General features: G+C 49.2%; 2 protein-coding genes and 1 long non-coding RNA gene across 6 annotated transcripts in view; 1 reads left to right on the forward strand and 2 right to left on the reverse strand.

Moving 5' to 3' along the window:
* LOC126916644 (ecdysone-induced protein 74EF) overlaps positions 1 to 24,878 on the forward strand; it is a 143,085-nt gene that overhangs the window by 14,324 nt on the left and 103,883 nt on the right. For all 4 annotated transcript variants that reach the window (XM_050722636.1, XM_050722639.1, XM_050722635.1 and 1 more), the window contains exon 2: positions 24,505 to 24,797. In XM_050722636.1, coding sequence (XP_050578593.1) covers positions 24,654 to 24,797 — 144 coding nt within the window. In that variant the 5' untranslated portion in view covers positions 24,505 to 24,653. The remainder of the gene's footprint in view (positions 1 to 24,504; positions 24,798 to 24,878) is intronic.
* Positions 7,858 to 23,716, reverse strand: LOC126916649 (U7 snRNA-associated Sm-like protein LSm11). Its single transcript, XM_050722657.1, has 5 exons — positions 23,491 to 23,716; positions 23,346 to 23,412; positions 15,220 to 15,356; positions 11,065 to 11,203; positions 7,858 to 8,150 (listed from the first exon to the last, which is right to left on the reverse strand). Exons 1-5 carry the CDS (start codon positions 23,668 to 23,670, stop codon positions 8,002 to 8,004), a joined length of 672 nt encoding a protein of 223 aa, XP_050578614.1. The 5' UTR covers positions 23,671 to 23,716; the 3' UTR covers positions 7,858 to 8,001.
* Positions 15,761 to 22,438, reverse strand: LOC126916652 (uncharacterized). The gene is made up of 2 exons (XR_007710680.1): positions 21,687 to 22,438; positions 15,761 to 21,601 (listed from the first exon to the last, which is right to left on the reverse strand). It is a non-coding gene; the product is annotated as an uncharacterized LOC126916652 (long non-coding RNA).

A 24,878-nucleotide genomic window follows, 5' to 3' on the forward strand; every position in this document is an offset into this window, starting at 1 on the left:
GCGCGTTTCTGCACCTGCGCCTCGACCAAGCAGGAAACCTCGCGAGTATAGCCGTTTCTACGTACGTAAGCGAGAAACGCCGTCTCTTCTTTCCTCTCGAACCCTAACTCAAGGACAAGGAGATTCGAAGACCCGAAGGTGACACCTTGAAGGTGCCTCGGTAAAAGTAAATGACCTTAGCGAGAGAGGGACGAAGATGAAGAGAAAAAAAAGGAGTCACGCGTACGTCCGTCTAGGTCTACGAACTCGAATTAGGCCAGAGCCTTGACTCTCTCGGATATATTGGCAAGTTCGAAGAGGGAGCTCCGCCCAGGGGCCCTCTCCTTCCATAGGTCCCCTCCTCGTTTTCCGAATATCCGCCCCTGCTTCGTTCATACGTACCAATGACCTTCGAGAGACTCGCGAACACGCCGTGGCCCGTAGATCGTGGACCTAACCTTTCTCGAGGCAGGGGCCCTCGTGCCCTGGCGTTCGCTTGACGTAACACCCGAGAACGATCGGGCCGCGTGTAGGTAGTCCCAGAAGAGAAGAGAGAAAGAGAGACCGTGGTAAAGGCGGTCATGGTCAAGGGTAGCTCGAAAACCTACGAGAAGCAACGCACGAGGAAACGAAAATTCTCCGACGTTTGCTCGCATCGTGGTCAAAGTCGCCGCGTTGATGATCTGCCTTGATACCGCGAAGGTGGGTTAATCGCTCGAAAAGGAGCTACCTCGAAGATCTTTCCCACAATTGCGAACTTGAGTGGGGATTGTGAATCATTCGCTTGTATTATACATATACATGTACATATACATATTTGAGTATATACAGCGGTTAATGTACAGCGGCTCGTATGCAGCTGCGTAACAGGCACGATCGTTCTCTCAAAGGATGAACCGATGGAACGATCGGTTTTTCGGTTTAATAAACATTCGGTTTATATGTTGTTGCTTCAGGCATCCAATTAAGAAACGGTTCCTGGTGATGTCTTTGGCTCGCCGGTTGTTTCATTGCCGCGCAACTGCTACGAAACAGGAATAATGCTGAATCAAATGTTATTGTTACGCCGATTAAACAATTACTCTTCGGCTGGGTTTAGCTCACCTTGAAACCGTTTACCTTCAAAACAGCAGAATGTACGATTAAGTATATGCCCGTTAAAACCGAGTGGCTTGCATTAATGCGGCTCGCATTTGTATCGTGTAGGTGTGACTTTTATAACACGCAAAGAAAATAACGTTTCGTCAACGCGATGAAACACAGCATGTGCGACATGTGCGGAAAAACAATCGATGCTTGATAAACCGACGGCGTACCGATGATAAACCAAGTTTCCTGCGAAGGATACGCGAAAGTAAATTATCAGCAACCGTTGATATTCGTTTCCACGAACAAGAACATAGAATTTGCAAGTCGTTAGACGAGATCGTCCCTTAGCACGTCGGTCGTAGCTATCGCGGCACGTGTGATTCGTTATCTTGCAAATTGTATGCAGAAAGAACGGCTTGTTTGCTCGCATCCATTTTGTTTGCGATACCGTGCCGCGCGATTTTATTTCACACCATTCATTATGCAATCCGCCAACCGAAATTATTTTCGTCCCGAAGAATCTTGCCAAAAGGGTACGGAAAGCAGACGCGCGTTACGATATTCTGCCAAGTACAAACCTTTTATTCATCTCGTTGTAGCGTATCGCAACTTTCACCCACTGTTCAAGGAGACTAATGCCGTTTGCCCATTCACGGTGTTCGATCTTCGGAAATTACGCGAACTAACAGTTATTATCGCCCTACCAGCGTCCGGGTCAACGTCTAAATAGTCTGCGAAGGTGAAAATAGACGGTCGGAAGGCGTGCATGGAATTCTAGCAGGAGATTCTGCCGCGAAGTGATGTCACAGCTTGACCATCGGTGAGAGATCGTTCAAGTTGGCACTCTCAGCCCTAGCTGCGGCGCTACCGCGACGATTCACGCAGCGCAATAAAAGCGGAAGGCTGCGTGAGCTTGGAAGGCCGCTCGCAGTCGCACTATCTATCTATACTCTGTTCGATGTAACTTTTCGCGATTCTTTTACTTCCACCGTTCTTCTTTCCCTTTGCTTCCTTCGTTCGTAGTCTATTCACGATCAGGATCGCGTACGACGACGTGACTCGATCGAGACGTCCAACTGACCGTTTTTCGTACGCATAATGCCCTTTTGCTTCTTCTTCTTCTTCTTCTTCTTCTTCTTCTTCTTCTTCTTCTTCTTCTTCTGCTTCTTCTTCTTCTTCTTCTGCTTCTTCTTCTTCTTCTTCTACCGCTTCTGCTACCCCTTCCACTTTCTCTTTCTTAGCGCTCGAGCGCTTCCATCGTTGCGTGGATCGCGAATTAAGAACGTTGATCCAAAATTTGAGTACGCGATACAGCGCGATCGAATCGTTGCGGACGATCTTTGAGAGAAACCGGTTTCGCGACACGGGAACGCGTAAAGGCAACGAAATATATAATGACAAAGATATATCGGAAGAGTAGCGACCAGAAGAATCGTTTGGTCGTTTACGAGTCCTATTTATTTCTGTTATAAATATGCGCGTTTCGCTTCTTCCCGCGTGTTCATCGTTATCCTTAGTACCTCGTAATTTCCGTGGCTAGTCGTACTGGTGCGCGATCCGCGGTGAACGATATCGCTAATGAAACGCTCGTTATAGGAAGCTAATATTCGTGGCGTAATTAAAGTGGACGAAACGTTGCGTACTCGGTCGTAAACAATCGGATCTAATTGTGCATAAAATAGCGAAAGTTTCGTATTAAGTTCCGAACAATACCGTACCATTGTACTTTAACGTTAACGATGAAACTTTACGAGAGTTGGAATCTTTTAATAAATCTTGCGAGCGATCTTAGTTCGGCACGATGTCGCGTATTGATCTTTGTACCGGCTTTGTTCCATCGCGCGATAATCGAGTAAGGCGAATAATCGAAATCGTTTTTTAATGACACTTGTCCCGTATTTACATAATTGCATGGAAAACGCTGTTTCTCATCGCGGGTGTCGTTAAAGCCCAATGTAAACACAATAATTGCCGCTATTCAGAGAACAGATCATTCTCTTCGCAACGATACCGTAGCTACGTAACGTAGATAAAGTGACAAGTTTTTTCATCGACGCAGCTGTCACATCACGCTTTCACCGAGGAATAAAAATAAATCATTATTCCATCTCGACCCTGTGATTCAATGATCGCGCAACGCTCGAACGATTGACGTCAACGACCTTCTCTACCGGATTCGTCGAACGTCCGAACGGATTTCCAAAAGCCCAGGGAAGAAAGGCTCGTTCGAATTCGAAGATTGATCGAAGCACCCAATCGCGTTCCTAGCCCGATTGTTGGCCAGTCAACCGGTGACGGCGTTCCATGCGTGGAATTGTCAGCCCGTTGTTCCAGCACGCGCGTATTATAAAACGTGTCTTTTATAGATCGTCCCCGGCTGATCGAGGTCCATCGAACGCGTTGAAGAGTGTCCGTCGCCTTCGAGGAAGTTGTCCGACTTGCCAATAACCATTAAACTCGCTGCGGGACTCGAACGACACATACGCGCATGCTTATCAATGATAACCGAACCGTTGAACACTTTGCTGCTCGCAATTTATCGTGAGAAAGTTGTACGTTAATCGATAATACCTATGACAGAGCACGATCGAGATCCATTTGTCACGAGGTGTTCGCTCCGAGAATTACCATGGCTACAAAAGGTAATTTGCATAGCGTATTTCGACCGCAGATACCGCTACAGATACTATGAAAATGAAACGTTTCGTTGGAAAATAAGCGTAAATGCGAATATCTTTACCGGTCATCGTAAAATGTACGCATTATTAACTAGGCGACCTGGATCGGATACACACTATTCTTTGCTCCAACTGAACGATTCGTTCGGATTTGCATATTTGAAAACGAACGACGAGAACTTTGAGAAGGTAAGATTATTCGGTGAAACACGAGGCGCGTTCTTTAAGCGCGATTCGATCGAATCGATCGAAGTACAGATTTTTACGATCGGCTTGCCCTCGAATCGGTTTCTATGTAACGTAGAAATCCCCGACAGCGGGCAAGGAGCTCCAAAAAAGCACGTCGAATCAAGGAACGAGAGAAACGATCGGTCGATGGAGAGACAGAGAGCTTCGCCTTGCCCGGGGCACAAATCAAGGCCCTTCTTTGCTCTCGAAGGCCCCACATGACTCAACCTTATTATTATTGTTAGTTTTACACCGACACCGTCAAACGTTCTCGTCTGACGCTCACCAACACTCTGATACGTACCTCGGCCTCTCGCGCACACTCTCATCCTTCCATGTATCGCGTACATGTGCATATCGCGTAGAGAATGCGCGTGGCCGATGTATTGGTGCGTACGAGCTTCGACTAGGAAGTGCAAATCACGAGCTAACAGAATAGTATTCGCGGCAAACTCAACATTCCCACCTCGTCAGGGACGCTGAAGAGGTTATTTTCAACACTTTGCCCGCGGATCGGACACGTGTGCGCCTCCTGCAGGCGTGTGGATGGCTACGAGCCCACGCGGTTCCCAATCAGCGCGGGAAACATCGTAGTCGAAGATCTCGATTCGAATCGATGCGGGCATTCGTTGACTTTGACTTGAGTTTTCACTGGTCGTCACAGCGATGGCGGACCTTCGTGCAAGATCGTTCTGTTACTCCGGTGTCGAAGAATTTGCCGAATTCTCGTCCGTGAAATTTCACGCGTTAGATATTTTCCGTCATTTGCGTCATCCTAACCCACGAAATTCATCGATGCTTGTACAACGATATTCGATCTAATTTAGTGCAATAGATAAACATCGCAATTTGCAGCGGAGAAGCGAAGCAGAATATAGATCGGAATTCGATACGCAAGCGTACGTCGATTTTTGAAGATACTTTCCATCGTAGAAATCCGTCCTCGATAAAGGGGGCCACAGATTGGAAAGCAGCTTTATCGTGTAGCAGTTTTGCTGGTTAATTTCAATGAATAAATAACTATAAATAAAGAGATAAACTTGGTAAACATCGCGATATAGAGCGGCGAGGAGTAAAGCAGAGAGAATAAATCAGATTTGAAATTGGACGCATAAATGTATCCGTCGCAGAACGACCGTGCTTCGTCTTCGATAAAAGGTAGATTGGCAGGCAATCTCGTGGCGTAGTAGAGTCGCGCGTAGATAAAGATCGACGGTTCGTTTAAGAATGAAACTCGCTGCTGGTTCATAGAACGCGGTAATCTCCTGTTCCCCCGCTCATTATCGTTTAAATTCGAGGACAGAGTGCGATCTGGAATTTTCCGCGAGGTCTGCCGTTTCGTTTCATTTTGCCACGCGACCTCGCTTTGTTTATAGACTGCAAATCGTTTTGCAATATCAGTTAAAACGCTCGAGTATCGACATCGTTGTTTTTTCAGTAAATATTTTGGAAACGATGATCGTCGACGCGAACCGACGCGTTGCGAAATCTCCAAGTAACTCGATCGAAATAAAATTAATCCGCGACGATTCCGCGTGTTTCGAACTGCGTGCAAACGAAACGCGAACGCGTTAAATTGCTTCGATTCCGAAAGTTTCACGCTCAAATTAAATCAACATTTTCCGATATCGAATATATCCCATCGCATACAGAATGTGCTGACTAACGGCGAATCTCGATCGAGTTTATCGTTTATACGAAATATTCTGGTTGAATTTATCGAACGAATCGCCGGATCGATTAATCGAATCGTAGAACAGTGGCAGTATAAAACCCGATACCTGCACGGTATCGATGTGTGTCTGTTTTTCTTCGAGTCTTCTATCACGTTCGCGCATTCATAAAACCATCGGCCCTCGTGGACCGGCCTCGAGAGTTTCTACGATCGTCATTACGCCTCCAAGGCGGTCGCTCGTCGGCCCTGGACCGTTGTATACCTCTATAGTCTATCGTCTAGCGCGAACGAGCGAGACAGATTGATACAGGCGAGAGATAAACTATTCTCTCTAGGCGAGCGTGTAGCGTGTGCACACATATACGAAACTGTAGTCAAGTACGTCCAATTATCGCTCGTAGACAATGAGTTCCAAGGTTTCGCGTCCACGAATCTCGATGACCGTTCGCGCATTTTTCTACAGCGTATCTCGCTGCTGCTAACCGATGGAATTTCTGTCGAGGAATCGTTGCACGAACATCTTTAAACGACTTTAATCTCCGCGGTAACAGGTCAAAATCAGAACGCTATGTACATAGCGTGTGCACGTTGGAATACGATTCAATCGGAATACGAATCGTAAAGGTTTAAAGTTCGAAGCGATCGATGAAGGTTAAAAATTCCAGCGAATTGAAATGTCTGCCACCTGCGCGTAGCCCAGGAAACATCAGCCACGATCCATAGGATTTTTCGCGTTACCTTAAGCAAAATCTTCCTGTTGCGCGATTAACGATCGTAGCGACGATTCTGTAAACATCGGGCGCGCTCGGTGGTTTTAGCGCGCCTAGTGCGTCCGACGCCGCCAAGATTCCCGCGCTTCTCCAGCGCCCCGACTAAGGTTATGGCTTGCTCTAGGAGTGCATTAACCCCCGTCGGCTCGAGAGCACACCGTAGAAGAAGTGCACAAGTGGCGCGAAGGAGAACGGAGAAGAGAGAACCGACTCTGATCTCTCTTTCCCTCTCTTTCCTTCTGTCGGCTCGGCTCGGTGCTTCTCGCTTCTGGTTCCGCCGTCAGGCCTCGGTCTCTCTATCGTGTTTACAGCAGCGAAGCTAGAAGTCGTGCTCGCCTTGCCGAGTGCGATGCAAGCAAGCGCTTTTGCGAAGTCAGGGGCGGTCTAGGAAGGGCCAAGAGGAGGAGAGCAGGGAGGCAACGGGAGGCAGAAGGAAGGTGGTGGTCAGACGCGCGAGGGACCGGCGTGCTAGCGGCGGCGGTGGCGGCGGTGATGACGATGGTTTGCAGAGGGGCAGAGTGGAGGGCGGCCAGCGGTGACGCCGGCCAGACTTTCTCCGGAGAGCGAAAGTGAGAGGGCCTGCCGGGATTGCGCGCCCCCCGGTAGATCTAGGGGACAAGGGGGGACAGGGTTCTTGCTTTCACCGTGGCCCAAGCGACGCTGTTGCACTTTTCTGCGACGTAGAAACGAAGGAGGCGCGCGTTATCGCCTGGCCGTTCCGAAAGAGGAGGAAAAATTCACGTTACTCTCGATTCGGAGTAGCTGTTGAACACGGAGGAAAGAAAATTTGCGTGGGAGGATGCCGATGTCTAATGGATGAATGCCAATGATTTTGATAGTTTCTTTAGTTGTGCGGAGAACGGATTCAAAGGCAGCGCGATTCGTATGAAATACGGAGGTATTGGAGGCGAGATAAGAAATGGTTATATCGTCTATAGGCGTAATTCATCGAAACTTTCTTATTTCTCAGGACGCGCAATTCGCGAGCACGCGAGAAACGAGGAGAAAGAGCCGGTTAACGTGCAACGAGCACCGCCTTAGAGAAAAAGCGATCGCGGCGGCGAGTTAGTTACTGCAACGACAGCGTGCAGCCGAACAATTACGAATTTACTTTCTTCTTGTACAATTTCCTCGTCGATGGTCACGCTGCGGATTAGCCGCAGATTAGCGAGACCCGTCGACGTTTGCACCGATCGTGCTCTTTCTCCCCGCCTCTGCGTTTTCTCCCGCTGCTTCTCGCCTCTCTTTCGCTTCTCCGTATCTCTGTTTCTTATCGAACAGCTCGTCACCCTCGTTCCTTCCGAGCGAACGTGCTCGCCAGCACCGGTCAGAAATAATAATCTATCTACTTGCTGAATTCGAATTTCCTAGACGCGTCGCACATTGGAAACTCGGTCTCGGGGATCGTCGTTAGGGAGAATTAACGGAAGAAAAGAAAGCGTGGAAAATTGTAATTTTATTGTAAAAAAAAAAGTATTGCGTCGCGTTGCACGTTACTCGTCCGGCGATACGATACGTCGCAACGTGGAATCGTGTGACGTCACCGGTGTCAATTTCTCGGTGGTAGGACGTATTCACTGATTCAATTGATTTTGACGATTATAGCGACCTGTTCTCCCCTCAGCAGCATTTGCGGCACGTGTCTCTCCAAGGTCTCCTCCTTTCCTTCGATCTTCTTCACGACTACTTTGGGCGCGGTGTCTTCTTTCCTCTTCACGCCGCTTGGAGCACCTAATGGATCGAGAACGCGATACCATTTAAAAGTTAATACTGGGAAAATTTATCGAGGGTCTTCCGAAAATGGTTGGTCTTGCCAAACGCACCTTGTCGCTCTCGATTCGTATCACCGAAACATATCGTTCGATTTAGTTTATATTCGAAATGAGAGTTTTTTTTATTGCAACGTTCCGATCGCGGAAACGAGAGCAGAAACCTATACAGGGAATCGGAGCGGGATAGGGAGAAAACAGCGGAGGTTGACGTCACGGAGAAACCGCGGACGAAGAGAATGTCGATGGGTCACGAGGTAAGACTCGAAAGGTTGTTTATGTGCTGGCACGTGTCCGCCAAGCTCGAGGGGAAGCAGAAGGGCGTAGGGCGAGATACGGTTAGGAGAGAGCAGGCAAGCGCGAGGAGTCGCTGGGACACGTGTACTCGGCAGACATCGATCCTGGAAGTTGCTCTTCAAGGTCGCTCGGCTTGCCACCCTCGCCGCTTCGTATCAACGACCTCTCGACCCCTCAGGATATCCCAAAGTACGTCAGTAGGCCAACTAACCCTGAACTCTCGGTGTACCGCGATTACAACGTTCTCGGAGGGATAACCTTTTAGATTCGAAACAACAACACACAGTCGTCCTATATTTTCTCTCTCTCTTCTTTCTCGCTTTTCTATTTATCTTTTTCTCGCTGTCCGTCTCGTTCTCGACCGAGCATTAATTAATCATCCCCCGGCGACGCCCGCCCTACTGTCCTCCCACAACATAAAAATCGTTGAATCATTTCGTTGATTTACGAGCACATTGAAACAGCTATCGAGATTTTTATCATGTTGGAAAAGGTACGACGATATCGAGTCAGCTGGCAGAACGATCGTACGTACGATCGCGCAGCGATAAACGAAATTTCTGTTCTGAAAATTTTCGTCTTGCACGAGTTTCGTGATGGGAATTTAGGTTACCGGCTAACGGCCTACAAAAATGCAAACGAACGGAGGATAACGCGTCGCTGGAAGAAACGCAGCGCGACCAGTTCGCCGGATATCTTTGGATAAGCGTTGGAGAACGCGAGCAAGGCGAAGGTCTCGATAAGAGAGGTTCGAGGGAAGTTGCAATTGCGGACGCACGTGCGGCGTACCCACGTGAATGAATGAAAACGTGTGCCGAAGGTTGTAGGGTTGTAGCGGAATGAGGAAAGAAGGAAGACGGAACGGAAGGACAGAGGTGCGAGCAAGAAGAAAACGGGAGTAGTAGGAAGAGAGGAAGGGAGAGAGGACGCGAACGAAGCAAAGAGGAAAAGAGCGAGAGCAAGAACGACCTCTTGCGTTCGATGAACAGAAGAAGGAAGGAGCGCGTGTGCGCGCGAGAGAGAGGAAAAAAGGGAAACGGACGACGCGAAGCACATGGGCCTTGTATCGAACGTAGCAACCACTATGTAGTCAAGGTCGGTCTTTGCCCCTTAGCGTGAAGGGGCGTCCTAAGGATGTATCCCTCGCGATACAACGACCCTTGACTACCTCCGCTTCTCTCTTTTCATGTAAATAAAGGTGGCTAACGATAAGCAACGGTTAGCCGGAAGCCGTTGATTAATTTTATCGATTCTCGCGTCATTCTCGTATATGTACCATTATCGAGAGGAGTGGCTAATTATTCAAAATAGGTCATCGAACCGAACCGAGAGGCTATTCTTGTAGTTATTAGGCAGAGTTTCATTCACATAGAACATCGGTGTTAAAACATTTAAACGCGTAATTACGTTTGATGTTGTGATAGATTTGGACGAGTGGAGAATCAGAGGCGCGCAGATGGAAGGTAGGAAAAGCGCTACCGTACGCTATTCGTACATCGATTAACCGTGTAAATAGGAAGAGGCGCGCGAACGTTTCATTGACACGGACAGTAGTAGGAGTCATTCATGGTCAGACAAGTGTAGGAAGGACTAAATTGGATTCTCGTTGGTCTCGAAGAATACATGCGAACGTCGCTACGCCTATTGATACGATGTATTAAAATTCTGGACGCACGCGGCGCAACGCGTCCATTATGTATAATTTAAAAATTTGCATGCCAATTTGTATATATTGTGGGATGGAAACATTTCGAGGCCGATTAATAGATACCGAATATGTTTTTGCGAAACGCAAACGTTATGCTGTTAAAAATAATGTAACCCTGAACAGATGACGAATTGCTTCGTGTGTCACGGTATCGGTCGCGTCAAGTATCGGGATATGTTAACGCACCGTAGAAACTGAAATTGCTCGTTGAAAGAAAACTCGAACCGTGTTTCAATCGTACCGATGGTTTCGTAGCGATCGAAAACGATCGCCGTTTCTTTCTTATTAAGTCGAACGTGATTCCATGGAAATGTAAAAAGGACAGGAGAAGGCCGATAGCTTTTAGTCGTGGCTATTCGACTTTTCATTGAACCCACCACATTGTTGTTTAGAATTCCCCGGCAAGGCGATAGCCTTGAGCGACTGTCAGAGGTTGAATTTTTCCAGGGCCGTATCGCGCTTCGCGTACCGCCTGTCGCGCTCCAATCACGGCAAGACGAGCCAGCGGCCACGTTACAAATGTCGGAGGTTACAGCTTTCAACCGCTTTTTATAGACCGTATTAGCATCCCAATGATTTCTGATTCATCGCAGATGCTCCGCGCTATTTATCCAAACAAAATAAACGGGGAAATGCCATCAAATTGATACGACAACGTTATTTTAATAATCGACTCGCTCTGCCCGTCTAATGTCAAATTTACGATCGTCTTATATACACGACTACATTTTTTAAATCGACACGGCGTTAATTTCGTCGCTCGATCAAAGCGGCTCGATCTAAATGACTGGGAATCGCAGAATCAACGAAAGACGAGAAAGAAGAAAAGCAAAAAAAAAACAAGAAAGAGAAAAAAAAAGGAAGAAATTACCAAGAGCAGGTGCTTTCCTCTTGACTTTACGGGTCCAAACCTCGAAGCAGTCCTCGAGCGCGAGGTTCCAGTGCTTGTCGAAGGCAGCCACGTATGCCTCCACGTGTCCCCTTATGCCGCGCGCGTTCCTGGTGTAGACCTTCGGCACAAAGGACGAACGATTATTCCTTTTAAATCGTGGCGAGTCTCGTGTTACCCGTTCGTCGTGGCGGTTCGACCGTTCCAGGTAAAGCCGGCTTCTCGCGAAACAGGCACGAGAACGAGACGGAATAAGCAAAAGAGAGAGTAAGAGAGAGAGAGAGAGAGAGAGAGAGAGAGAGAGAGAGACGTCGTCGTTCTCCTCCCTCGAAAATAAGTGCACGAACGTAACGCGCATCTCGATTCGCCTATTCCAGATCGTACGTGTCCGTACTTGCGATGAAGATGAACATCGCGCGCGGCTGCCTGTGCTCGTTCCTTCGTTGATCGATCGTTTCGGCCCGGCAAAAGACGGTGCGTCATTTTTTGCCCGCACCACACCAAACGACGCATGTATAATTCGTACATGCTCTAATTGTACGTTTTTTCTTCTTTTCTTTTTTTCTTTCTTTTTTTTTTGTGCGTCGCGAAAGAACGGGAGAAAGGAGAGCATTAACGCGGCAATTACGACAAATTGCCGACAAACGTGTACGTGCTCCGTTCGGATACAATGTTTCAACCTCGATTATCTGTCACTGATTTATTAACTTTTAACCGTGAAGAAGGTCGCATGGCCAATGTGCAGCTTTATTCGACGAAGAAGATTCTTTTTACAAAGCCTCCTCGAAGGTTAAATCTTGGTCGATGTTGAACTTTCTACTTGGAGGCATCGTGCATGAACGACGAAAATCGTTTCGGATTGAAGGAAGAAAGTGTACGTGCAAGCGCGAACTTTTCCATTTTCCAGACGACAATTGTATTAATGACAGTACCCACGAGCGTGTCTACGAGAATACGAACGCCGTTCCGTTGTTTGTCGCGCGTAGATATGTCGCGAGACAAGATAGCATGATACGCGGAAGTACAGACCGTGGCAAGGCCCCCTTCAATGCCTTTCGCACTGATATATACCCAGCTTTGTCGCAATGAAAACTAATTGCGTGACTCCGACTCTGACTCGCTCCTCCGTCTCTATCTCTCTCTCTCTCTCTCTTTCTCTCTCTCTCTCTCTCTCTCTCTCTCTCTCTCTTCCCTCTCCCTTCTCTTTACACGCATCCAACGTTCAGTACAATTTTCTGCGAGATGTTCGAACAAATCGAGTTATATTTTTAACATTTTAATTTCGTTTAATCGATTTTTTCCAGCTCGATCGTTTGAGATTTCAGTGTAAATTCCATTGAAATTCTTCGATCCAACTTGTTCTTTCTTCGGGCGAAACAAAAATCTTTTCAGCTCTGTTTTCTTTAATCGATCTGATTTACCCGATAGAATAGAATCGCGAGGTGTTCGAAAAGTTCGATCAAGAATTCGAAACACAACCTTACGATACCTTTCTTTCGCTGCTCGTCATTGACTCTGTGCACGTGTACCGTACGTGCGCGATACGCCATTGAGAAGAGGGACGTCGAGGCAGTTGTAAGCTAGAATCGATTCTAAGAGTCCTCAAGATTCCTTCGGGGCATATCCTTGCTGGTCCAGCGGGGCCAGATCCGTCGATTAATCGCGAAGGATAACAGCGTTGTCATCTGGTTCGTAGATTTGCTCGTCCGTCTGGTCCAAGGTTCGATCTAATCTTGTCATCGCGATCGATTACGTGAAATTTCTTGTGCATTCAGCCGGTCCAGAGATATGGAATATCGGTCGGGTGGAACCTGGAGGTTCGGTGAGAGATTTCGATCGGATCGGAAAATTTACAGTTTCTTTCGATCGTAATAACTTAAGAAATCGCTCGAACGAAATTCCACGAGAATAACAGCGACGAACGATAGAGCGTAAGAGCGTGATCGCGAGCGCAACGCGACAGGGGATAACGACGAACGCGTACGAAGTAATAGAAATCGCGCAACGACGATTGTCCTCGCGCGAATCATATTCGTTAACTGTCTCTTTCCTTTTTCTCCATTCGCGATCTTCGTTACGTAACGTAACGGTGTATTATACGAGCTATTACGTTGGAATGTATGAAAATAAGGCGAGATGGGACTGGTTCCAAGGAAAAAGGCAATCGCTTTCTTCGACAATTTGAGAAGCAGCCGAAGGCCGAGTAATCGATCGACGCAGATAGAAATCTTCTTTCCGGATGCAGGCACATCCGAAGGTTAGAGATTAGGATCTGTTCCCAAGGACGGTGGTTTCAAGAAACGCGCACGGTGCGTGCTGATGCGTTTAGAGACAGCGCGAACACTTTGTCATAGAAATAAAACGTCGCTGGAACGACGATGAGTGGACAAAGCCGCGAATGAAAGCTAATGAAAGTAATTAATCGAGAAACACGTTCCCGTCTCTTATTAAAAGCTCGGCATCCGAAAGGAGTTTAATTAGGAACTCGATTCCGCTCATTGAGAATATCGAATATAGACTGGCGCTTCCGCAGGAAGATCAATTACATCAATTTAACGATTAACCTTTTTTCTTTTTTTGCCAGACGTTCGCCGTTCGAACGAAGTTGACCGAGAGTAAGCTGGCGCGTTTTAAACGTCTTATATCGCTACGTCTATGACGGTGTCGAGGAATCGAACGATAAGAACGAATAGCCCCCTTCGAAAACGTTTCCCGACCGATTCGCCGGTACGTGATCGGAACGCGAACCTATGTTTATTTTTATCCCGGATCTGGAACTTGGTCGTATCTCGACAACGCCTTAGGCCAGCCTCGCTTCATTTTCGAGCAGTTCGGGAAACGTAGAGGAGAAGTTGGCGTAACGCTTCCTGCTTCGGATCAGAAATCCCGTTCTCTCGCATTCGCCAAATGCGCCGCTAATTATGGAAGTAGGAAGCAACGAGATACTCGATGTGGCAGGAAGTAGATTTTTCCTCCTTTCGTCGTTTGATTCGGTCGGGACGAGCCGGCGGCTCCGCTCGCGATTTCACTCGCGTTACAACGATACGCTAGGAGAAAAAGAAAACGAAACACAAAGACCTTGCACGTTGATTTATTTTCCGGTCGCGAGAAAAATGGCTCGCGATCGTTGTCGGCGACTAATACGATCCAGAAACGTCTTCGCGTGATTTCATTGGATCGCCGTGTGACTCACGCGCGATATTCAGTTTCCCCGTCGAAGAAGAATGCCGCCACGGCCAGATTAAAAACGTTTGATACGCGCGCGTCCTCGCTTTCTCGTTGCGCAACCGTTCAGATAAAGTACCAAGCTTTCCTCTAACCTTGCGATATCTCCGTCGCTATAATCCCTAGCGTGCAACTTATTCCCGGAAGTTGCTCTATTAACCCTTTGATAGCGTAATTATACGTGATTAAACGACGAAGAACGGACGAACGATTTAGAAAGTAATTGTCTGGACAAAGGTACATGCTACTCGAACGCTTGCCGAGTATAGCGAACGAAACGACCATGTTCCATGGAGCGAGTCTTTTGACTTTTCGATGGTCGACCTTGTCTTCTCGAAGCGTCCCTCGAAAGTAAGGGAAAGATCAGGGGCGTAAACAAGAGGAGAAAGGCCCTGGTTGTCTCCATGGAGACGAGTGTTGACCCGAATGCTTTCCTTTCTCCCTCTATCCGTACCTTTCGGCTGTTTCCAGCCCTCGTTTACCTTCGAAGGGCTCGCGCACGTGTCTCCCGATCGCGAAAGTGTGTCAGCCGCATGTGCGTGCGCGCACAATGCCAGGGGTCAGGCGGAGATGGGGGCGTGGGTGTTTACAGTGCCGCTTTCAGGACTACCCTCGAATTTCCATGGTCGTCGAGCCGCCAAGCACGAATCAAGATAGTCGATCCACGTATTCTCTTCTATTCGGTGCTTTTAAAGTTACCCTTTTTTCCTTTTCCTTTACGTATTCCTTTTATTTCTTCATTTTACGCGTTTTAGATTTAGATCGGTGGATTTCGCAAAGAAGTTGCTCGATTTCCTAACGTTACTTACGATCTTCCTCGAATTCTGTATCGGTCTTAACGGTTAAAGGGCAATCGTTTCTTTCGAAACAACGTATCTGATTGGCGGAAAGATGTTACAGGGCCTGACCTACCTTAACGCGGGTCCGACTTTCCATGTATCCGTGTAGCATACCTAACGGGCCGAAGGCTCTTTGCATTTTCGCGAGGACGTTTCTTCCTTCTATACACCAGTCTCGTCGTTCGGTCGTCTTTCTGCCGGACACAGGCTCTGCACATCGCAAAGGAAAAAAATCGCTGATTCCGAATTTATTCTTCTTACGATGCCGCCCTGCTCCATATAATAGCTGGAGCCGAACAAAAATCTTGGACGGAGGCTATAACTGTCCCATGTATCGTCAAAATAGATTAGATCGGAAGAAACAGGGTGAACGAAAAGAAAATATTACGAAAATAAAGAGCAACGGGGGTGAAATTCGCTATATCTCTCGATGAAGAGCGAGTTATCGGCCTAACGAGCGGACGCGTTCGGCATTATCCTGGCAGAATTTTTCCAGGCGGCCATAACGCCGTGCTAATAAGAATTTATGTGACTCTCGCGACTCGTCGGTTCGTCGACAAATCATCGTTGTATTCCGCGGAGACGAACGCTCGCCGATAACATCGCGCTTCTAGTTGTTCAGTTTTTGCTGGTTTTTGCCGTCACCGCGAGACGAGAGACGACGAGCCGTTACGCATACGGCGGTCGACAACGAGGACGATGTCGAAGATACCGACCGAGCTGCGGCTCCATTAAGAAAAATCGAGTTTGTATGCGAGAGAAGCGAACCGAATTGCGCGAGCGGAATACCCTTCAGCCTCTCTTCCTTCCATCGATAAGGCCATCGCGCCGTCTCTAAGGTAAAAGAAGAAAAAAAAAAAAAAGAGAGGGAAAGAAGGGGTATAGCGCGTTGTCGCGCTAGCGACAGTTATTTACGACGATAAATATTTGATTACGATAAATTACGTAGCGGCTGAGAGGCACGCGAACGCGTATTTCGTAGAACTCGTAACTTCTTCTATACGTTCCACGTTTCGTTAACTATTCGCAGCGGCGAAAGTATTCACCGTGCATGACTGGTCGTCGGTCGGCGGCTCTCTAACTCTAAGCAACCAGCCTCTGGAATATCATCGTGCGTTCCCATAAAAACCGATTTCGGATCGGGGAAACGCGCGTGTGCGTACGCGTGTGCGTACGCGTGTACGTGCGTGTGTATAGAGCGGTGACGTTCGATGGTAGGGGGCCTGGCGAGAAGGTAGCTCGGCCCTGGCCGACCGGGCGCGGAAAGAGGAACGCCGCAGAGTTACGTAAAGGCTGGCTCTGCTCTATACACACTCTCTCTCTGCCATACGCTGTGCACACGAGTGCACTTATTTTGCCCGTGTGTGTACCGTGGCGCGGCCGCGCGCAATTTCACACATATACAGGGACGCGTATAGCAACGCGTATAACGACGCGTATACCAATACGCGTGTACGCTCGTACATAAGAGAAAGAGAGTAGAGTAGAGTAGAGTATATGCAAGCAAGGTCTCGCTGATGTTCGCGCGAGCACCTTCGAACGCAGCGTTCGTCGATAGGCGTTGCGTGCGGAGACGGGCGGCGAGCGCGAAAAGAGCGGCTCGAGTGGCGATCGTGCACTCGCGAGATCGACGCTGCCAATTGGCTTTCTCCGATAACTTTCATCCACCTTAAACCTACGCTCCCCGGTTACCCCGGCCCCTCGATTCTACTCGCTTCTTTTCCACCTTTCTTTATTCCTTTCCGCGTACACCACGCGCCACTTTCACTATCGTCGCGATCCAATTCCACTCGGCCAGCTACGACCAGCCTCTAACGCTCTGCTCGCCGACACTCGCGCGACCGAGCCATTTTTCGAGAGCACGGCGTGGCGTTACGGTACACGGTGCGTTGGGTGATTTCTAAAAATAAAAAGTTGCGAGAAGCCCCCGAACGAGAACCACTAGCCTGGCTAAACCGATCGTCTACCGCGAGACCGATAAAAATACGTCCATCGAACCGTGCTCCATGAATTTTCGAGGAAAATACGATCGCGCGTCTTCGTCGTCTTAGGACGGCGAAAGGGAGACACGGCGAAGCTAGCGGCAGCCGAGTCGTGGTGAAATTAGAAATTGCTTCGTTTACGGTACACGCGTGGCTAATCGCGTTTGGCGAACGCGCGGATCCTCCCAGGTTTTTCCCACAGTTTATATGGAACCGAAGGAACGCGATCGCCAGAGAGCAAATGGAAAGGCCGACGTTGCTCGTAAAACGAATTATCGAAATTACGCCCGGAGCATCTGCCGCTTTTACGCCGATATATCTCCATCCGATATAAAGGAAAGCTTCGCGATATTTACTCGAGGCACGGAAGGGTCGCCTCCGTGTTTACGATAGTCGCTTTCCACTGTCGGTTCTCGTTCTCCACGCGAGGATGCAATCTGCCCGGACGATCTCGCGAGCTCTCGAGAAAGCAGAGGCAGAGCAAGAAAGAGCAAGAGAGGAGAAGGAAGGAGCAAACGTTCGTCCACCTCCAACGTGCCACTATTTTTTCCTCTCCCCTTTCGACCAGTCCAGCAGCATTTTTCCATTTTCAGTTATATACCGGCGGCGCGAACAAGATAACGCGAGACTCGCCGCTTCCACAGCGTTCACGTGCGTGAACCGCGGAGGAAACCGTTAGCTTTACAACTGCGAGTCGAGAACGATGGCACGGACCGCGCGAAACGGCCCCGCTGTATTATCTTCCACCTCTTCCTTTCCAACTTCCAACTCGCGTCTCGTCAAAAATTTACTTACTTACGAGGCGATTCGCAAACAATCGCAGTAAAACCACTCTCCTACGTGTGTGTATTCGTATATATGTATATGATATATATTTCCATTTTACCGGAAGATGACCGAAATGGTAGGATCGCTGGAGAACAATCGTAAAAAGGAAAAGACCAAGCTGGGCCCGATGAAAAAGCATACCGTCGGACCCGGCAATTATCGTGTACGCCCGATCGGACGGACTCGTCCGCGCAACATATATCACGTGTTCACCTGCAAAAATGTTTACCGTGCGTGCGAAGGAGCACTTGGTCCCAAGGAGGAGAGGATCCTATGCAGGTGGGTACGACGGCCCCTGGAGAATGTTCGTACGCGGGGCAGGTGGGGCGACCGGCGGTACCCCGTTGCGGGGTTCTGGGCAACGAAATATCGCGGGGAAACGGGCGAGGCTACTAAGAGGAAAGAGGAAGAAGCAACGGCTGACGAAGAACGAGAGAAAGATGATCGGAGAGTGGAAAAGAAGGCACGAGACCGAGAAGAGAGACGCGGTAGCGAAGGTGGTGAAGGAGGAGGAGGAGGAGGAGGAGGAGGAGGAGGAGGAGGTAGAGCAGCGAGAAGTATCGGTGGGGTATGTGGAGGGGTTAAGAGGAGAGGGAGGAGGGCTGGTTGTACCCGCGGATGATCCCCAGGTTGAGTCGCGCTGGGTTCAACGTCCTGGCGGGCAGCGCACCCGAGAGCCGAGGCAGGCAGCCGAGCAGCCACCAGACCTCTCTATACACGCATACACACCACGTACGTACGTATACACATGCACGTACACAGGCGAATACTGGCGCACGCGACACGTACCTACGCTCCACCGACGTTACACGTGCGCGCACGCGCTCTCCTACACACCCGGAGCTTTTTTCGTTCGTGTGTGTACACGAGAAGAAGGGGAGCGGGCAGGCAGAAGGGGAGGAGAAGACGGTGTATACATGTACGAGAATACACATACACATAGGCGAGAAACGCACACGAGAAAACGCCGGCTGGCTTGTTCGCTTCGCGAGAGTTTGCTTTACGCGAACTATCCGTAGGTACTGTTACTTTTGCGACCAGGCCCTTTCGATCCCTTCTCGCCTGTCCCCCTCGCTCCCTCTTTCGCTCCTTCCCACTCTGCCGTTCCGCTTTGTTTTCTTCTAAGTAGCGGACAGGTAACGAGCCAAAGGGGATACACGCTTAGAGAGGAAGGCGAATGGACGAGAATTTCGTGGCACGTTGTTTTCGTGGTTTACCGCTTTCCAACGAACGATTCTCGTTTCTGCTCGCTTCTCTCTCGGAGGCACGAGAAGTCGTACTTCCCCGACTCGTCGTGGGAAATAGCGATCGACCGCGAGAACCATCGGCAGGAAAGTCCATAGAGGTTCGGTGAGATTCCAGAAGAAAGGAGAAATCACTTTTACCCCAGGAGCAGAGAACGATCCTCGCGGATCAGAGAAAAAGTAGATCGGCGAGAGATCGCTGAATTTGGAATTGTTCTCGATGATATCGCGATACGCATCTAGGAAGTTTGCCGCGTTCCTTTCGACGAGTCGTTGCTCCGCGTGTTATTGTCGTTCGTTCCTTCTTCTTCGAACAGCCAGTCGGCTACAGACGCGATTAACCCTTGCGGCCTGTCCGTTTTCACGCGTTTCCACGTACGATCGTGATCCACGATTTCTTTCTCGCCGATTCGTTGAAAAAGCTGGTTCGATCGAGCGGATAGGACGACGGTCCGACCGAGAAGAAAGCGGGCTGATGCCACTCGAAATTCGAAGAGGGTGAGGAACGCCACCGTTTCGACGTGCTCGATAGTCATCTGTTACGTTGGGATAGGTCGAGGCGGCGGTACGTGCACACGAACGGCCGAGGAATTGGATCGTCCAGTCTACCGGGTGTCGCTCATTTACCATCGAACAAAGTTGCTCGAAAAACGAGGAACATCGCCTCTGCGTTCGTTCGGTTGCTCGGTTCGTTCGTGTGAGGAATTCGAGACTAGCCAGAGAACGCTTCCGTATCCGATAACGTTGTCGAACAAAAACGCCGCGATGCATCGTGCGTTGGACGGGATTGCCGGTGTTGCTTGCTAGCCGTTGCACAGCCACTACCACGGAGAAGAAAAGAAGTCCCCTCCGCGCTGGTCGGCCGGCCTCGGTGGTGGAGTTAGCGAGTGGTGGATGCATATGTCGCGCGCGTATAAATATTGCGCAACACGCCGCGAGAATCGAAGGGAAAACATCGGCAGCACGACGTGTATTCCGTTACTCGGGGCGAACGACTGCCGGACTCGCTTTGCATCGTGTTTCTGCCGGCCAACCGACCAAACTCGATGGCGTTCGCGCGTTGCTAGCGATCCGCGAACAAACCTCGTTATCGTTCGCGACGACCTCTGCGACGAGCACGGAATACGAAAGACGAAAGCAACGACGACGACGACGACGACGACGACGACGACGACAGAATCTAGATCCAGAAGAGAGTAACGAAATCGAAAGATCATGTTCGAGTCTACGTTTTAACGTTTTCAAACTCGTCGATGGTAGTCGTGAGGAACGACGAATGACTCACGTTGCCCTAGGTCGCGTAAAGATCGTTCAAGCAGCGTTTCATCGCATTCTACGGAAGGAAGTTTATTGCTCGAACCAACTTCCTGCTGTTTTCGCGTACCAAGGGAAGGGGATAACGCGATACGGACGCGTCTCGAGGGACACTGTGTCGAACAGCGATTAAGAGGGAAAATGCAAGTACGCGAGCGTGTACGCGAAGATTACGAGCGTTATGCGAGAAAGCCCCTGGCGAATTAAGCGACGATAATAACGTTCGATTACGTTCTACATAAGCGCAATCATGAAAATCACAGTTCCGGCCGAACGTGTTCGGAGGCCGCCGAAGCTGAGGAGCCTCGAGTTGAGTCGAGGTCGACGTCCGGACGCAACAAGTGCTGCTGCGACTCTCGTTGCGCCCGCGATCCTCTTCGATATCGTACCGAGTTTTTCAACGATACCGATTCTCCTTGAAACCACCGAAACGTCTACGATCCGTTCCTCTCACAACTCGAACCTAAACGCTCAGCCAAGATCAAAAGTACCGATTCACGGTCGTCCGTGACTTTGTCACTTCCTTACCGATATCCATGACCAGAGATCCTTCACCGAGATTTCCACGTAGCGTTCGAATCTCGCGATTCCCAGACGCGAACCGGAAATCAAAGGGCCTCGACGAGGTTACGCAGCGATGCACCGTGCAAAATTTTCGGTCTAGAAGACGGTCAATCCGGCGCGGAGCCTCGAGTTGAGTCCGAGGTCGACGCCCGGGCGCAACAAGTGCTGCATTACGTACGTATACGCTGTTACACCCCACTCCACTTACTCATACAGCCCAACGACCAACCTCTCTCCACCCCCTTGTGGAAGAAGCCCTCTCCCTCTCGTTCTCTCTCTTTCCGCCTTTCCGTGTGTGCCGATCGTGTGCTTTCCACACGATGTCGTGCGCGCGAGAGAGCATCGCCGAGCACACGAGAGAGCCCTACACACCGACACATCGCTCTCGGCGCACTCGGGACCGAGAGATGCGAACGAGCGCCGGAGAAAGAACGAAAGAGAAAGACGGTGAATGCCGCGGCGAGTGACGGCAGCGGCAGAGGCGCGCGCCCGTACCTCCTCCTCTCTCGCGCACTAGCGTCGCCTGTAAATATAAAACTGCACTGGGTCAGGGATCCGTGATTTATCGGCTGCCTCGTGTAATTGGCTGCCGGCCAATAGATACATACCCCCCGGGCTACCCGCTGCGACACGAAGGGAACGCGCCTGCCTCTCTGTCCACACTGACTAACCCCACCAACCCCTCCTGTCCTTCTTCCCTCTTTCCCTTGCGCTTTCTATGCCGCGCCGCTCGTCCCCTGTCTCTCTCCCGTTTTCTGTCTCTTTCGCTTCACCCTGAGTCTCCCTGGCGGCCATGAGAAGATAGCGGTGCCGAAATTTCGTCGCGGTGCTCACCTCGGTAACCGCGCCACTTTCACTGAAAATCTAAGCCGACCTCGCTTGGCACCGTGTCAGAATCACGGTTAAGAAGCGACGCGGGCTTCGGTCAAGTTTCGACCGGGCGTACAACGCCACTCGACATACATACATACTCGGTACTCGTCTGATGTAATACCAGAGCTGTCCATTTACAAGTACCCCGCGTGCCATTTCAAATTTCAAAACTACTAACTAACGCCTCTTCTCTATTACGTCCTTAGCGATAACAATTTGCCATGCATAGCGTAATAATAGTTCAGGGGAACCGAGATCTCTATTTGTTTTAAAAATCCGTCGTAATAATAGCGCTAATGATAATTTCTTAATCAGCCCCTTTCATGATGCTTGAACACAAAACAAAACGAAAAAAGAAAAAAAAAAAAAAGAAAAATATAGCGCATCCGATAACCCTGCACACGCGTCGATCATCGCCGGAAGGCTTCCGCGATTGCGAAACATTTCGGGACCTTCTACCGCGGATTCCACGATGCGTTTGCACAATACGTACCCGGGGGAAGGTCTCGGTGAATGCTTCGTGACACTAGGTACGATGCGGTGATGCGGAGGCACGCGATAAAAGGACCGAGTCGCGAGGAAGGAAACAATGAAGACCGAGGGGGCTTCCACGAGACGCACTTTCGCGGAGGTCAAATTCCACGCAACTACGCGCGCGCCTCGCGAAGGCATACCGACGACCTTCGTGGTATTTGCCGGTTCGTAAATAAAGCGTGCCAATATCTTGGGATATAGAGTCCACAGTCGGCGTCGTTTGTTCGCGCTATTAGTAACAACCGACCTAGATGGGGAACTAAGAAAAAAGAAAACATGGCTGAATGATTCATTCGAGAGCATCTCGCAAATATGGAACAAACTACCTCAACAGTGACTCTTTCGATGAAACCGCGCACTTCCCTTCCGAGCGATCGATCCAACGAGACGCGTAAGACTTATTTTTCCCAAAGATACCGCAGAGACGTAGTATACGTGTAAATAGCGTATAACTCGTTGTATACTGGCATATATCGTCCGGACGTCGTGTTTCTGAAAGTAGAGAGGTTAATATACTCTAATTGAAGGAAAAATTGCACGAGACGTGCAGTACGTTTCTTCGGGTGTAAAAAGGACGCGCGAACCGTCATGGGCTCTCACGCGACTTCCCCATTCCACTTCCGCGTACGTACACTGTTCGTGTTAGCTAACCGTAAGCATATTGAAATTTGATACCACGTGCGAGTTATCATGAATGAAACTGCGACCTCCCGACGACGATGCGATGCAAGGGTTTCACACGGTCGCCATCTCTCGTCAAGCATTCAAAGGTTGGTTCGAGCAAGTGGTATAACCTCACTCTTTCGAATAACAATAAACGAAATACGTCAGTGTACGGAACGTAACAACGGTCGTCTTACCTTGATGAGGTAAAAATCGTTGTCTCGAACATTCTCCTCGCTTTACGTCGGGCGTTTCATCTTTCTTCTGAAATGATTAAAGAAAACGAGAAACGAAGGACCTCAGCCGACAGCGTGCGACCGGCACGCGTAGCGTAATACGCACTTTCTTTTGACCAGCCAGGCCAGATATTACGGCTTCGAACTTGGAAACATTGTCGTAAATCGGTGCTTTGCTGGTCGATAGTTGAATCTTTTTCGAATAAAGTGCTTTCATCGGATTAAATTTCACACTTGTCACGTCCAAACTCTCGTCGGACGTCGAGCTACTCTCGTCGTCTGCCATGTTAAGACTGTCCGACGATGGTTTCGGCGGGCGATTTGAATCTCACATCTCGAGTCAAATAGATGTTTATACTTCCGCTTTGAAAACAATATCATCCATATGTATGTTTCGGGTTTAAGAGAAAACAAGTGCTCCTAGTGACGTTTCTGCTTCGTACAAATTTCCATTGATTATATAAAGAAAGGAAATAATAAGGTTTCATTGGAGAGTTCTCTTTCCATGCGGGTATATAGATATTTGATCGCCTCGTTTTGAACGCAGCGCGTTGCTCCCGATTACATGGGGCAGCGAACGATATTTGAATAGGTAGGCTAGAGGATGTTAACCTCCTCGCAACGATGGAAACTTTCTTTCGCGGCTGAGGATTACGTAAAGACAGCGGCGTGTAGAAGCTGCATAGAAATGCAGCGGCGGCAGGAGAGTGAGGTTACGCGCACAGGAAGTGAAACAACCTACAAGCCAGAAAGAAAGTTTTCACTCGATGTTTTCACTTTCATGGAAATGCCAGCGTTACCTGTCCCGTTACATGCTTCTACATGCATCAACTTCTAATTATTGGAATCGGTTTGCTTTGCATCGACGAACTGAACGATCGATCGGGACCGTTTCACGGTTCGCACAATAATTAAACCTATCGAGCCGTTTCTCGCTATCGACGAATACGTCCAGCTAAAGGTCGACAATCGCGGCGACCACTGTCGGAACGATCGTTGAATTAGCTCGCAAGAACATACTCGTTCCGTGTAACGAGAGAAAGTAATTTTTGAACGTAACTAATGATTTCCGTTTCGTTGAGAGGTTCATTCTACGACAAATGTAATTTATTTGTTGCAGGGGAATCGGAGTAGCGCGTAAATCGAAAGGGAGAAATCCGTGGAGCAGAAAAAGAAGGAGGCGAAAAGTGGGGACGTTTCAGAGGTGGTTTTGGATGTTAGAAAGCGCGGGGGTGGCTAAAGAGGCCCCGCCGCAGGGTACGGGTCCCGATGCCGGTCCCCGTATCGCAAACCCTCACGCTGACCTCCACCCTCGTGCCCAAGGAGGAGTCAAACATGCCCTTCATAGACGACGAGCTACTTTGGTGCCCTGACAATGACGGCAAAATGGTCGACTTAACGCAATGTCTCCAGGTTCGTCCGTCATGATGATTTTCATCCGAACGAAAGGATCGATTTCGCGCGAAAGCAAGTGATAACTAGACTTTATCGATT

The sequence above is a fragment of the Bombus affinis genome, chromosome 5, assembly GCF_024516045.1.
Source record: "Bombus affinis isolate iyBomAffi1 chromosome 5, iyBomAffi1.2, whole genome shotgun sequence".
Taxonomy (NCBI): Eukaryota; Metazoa; Arthropoda; class Insecta; order Hymenoptera; family Apidae; genus Bombus; species Bombus affinis.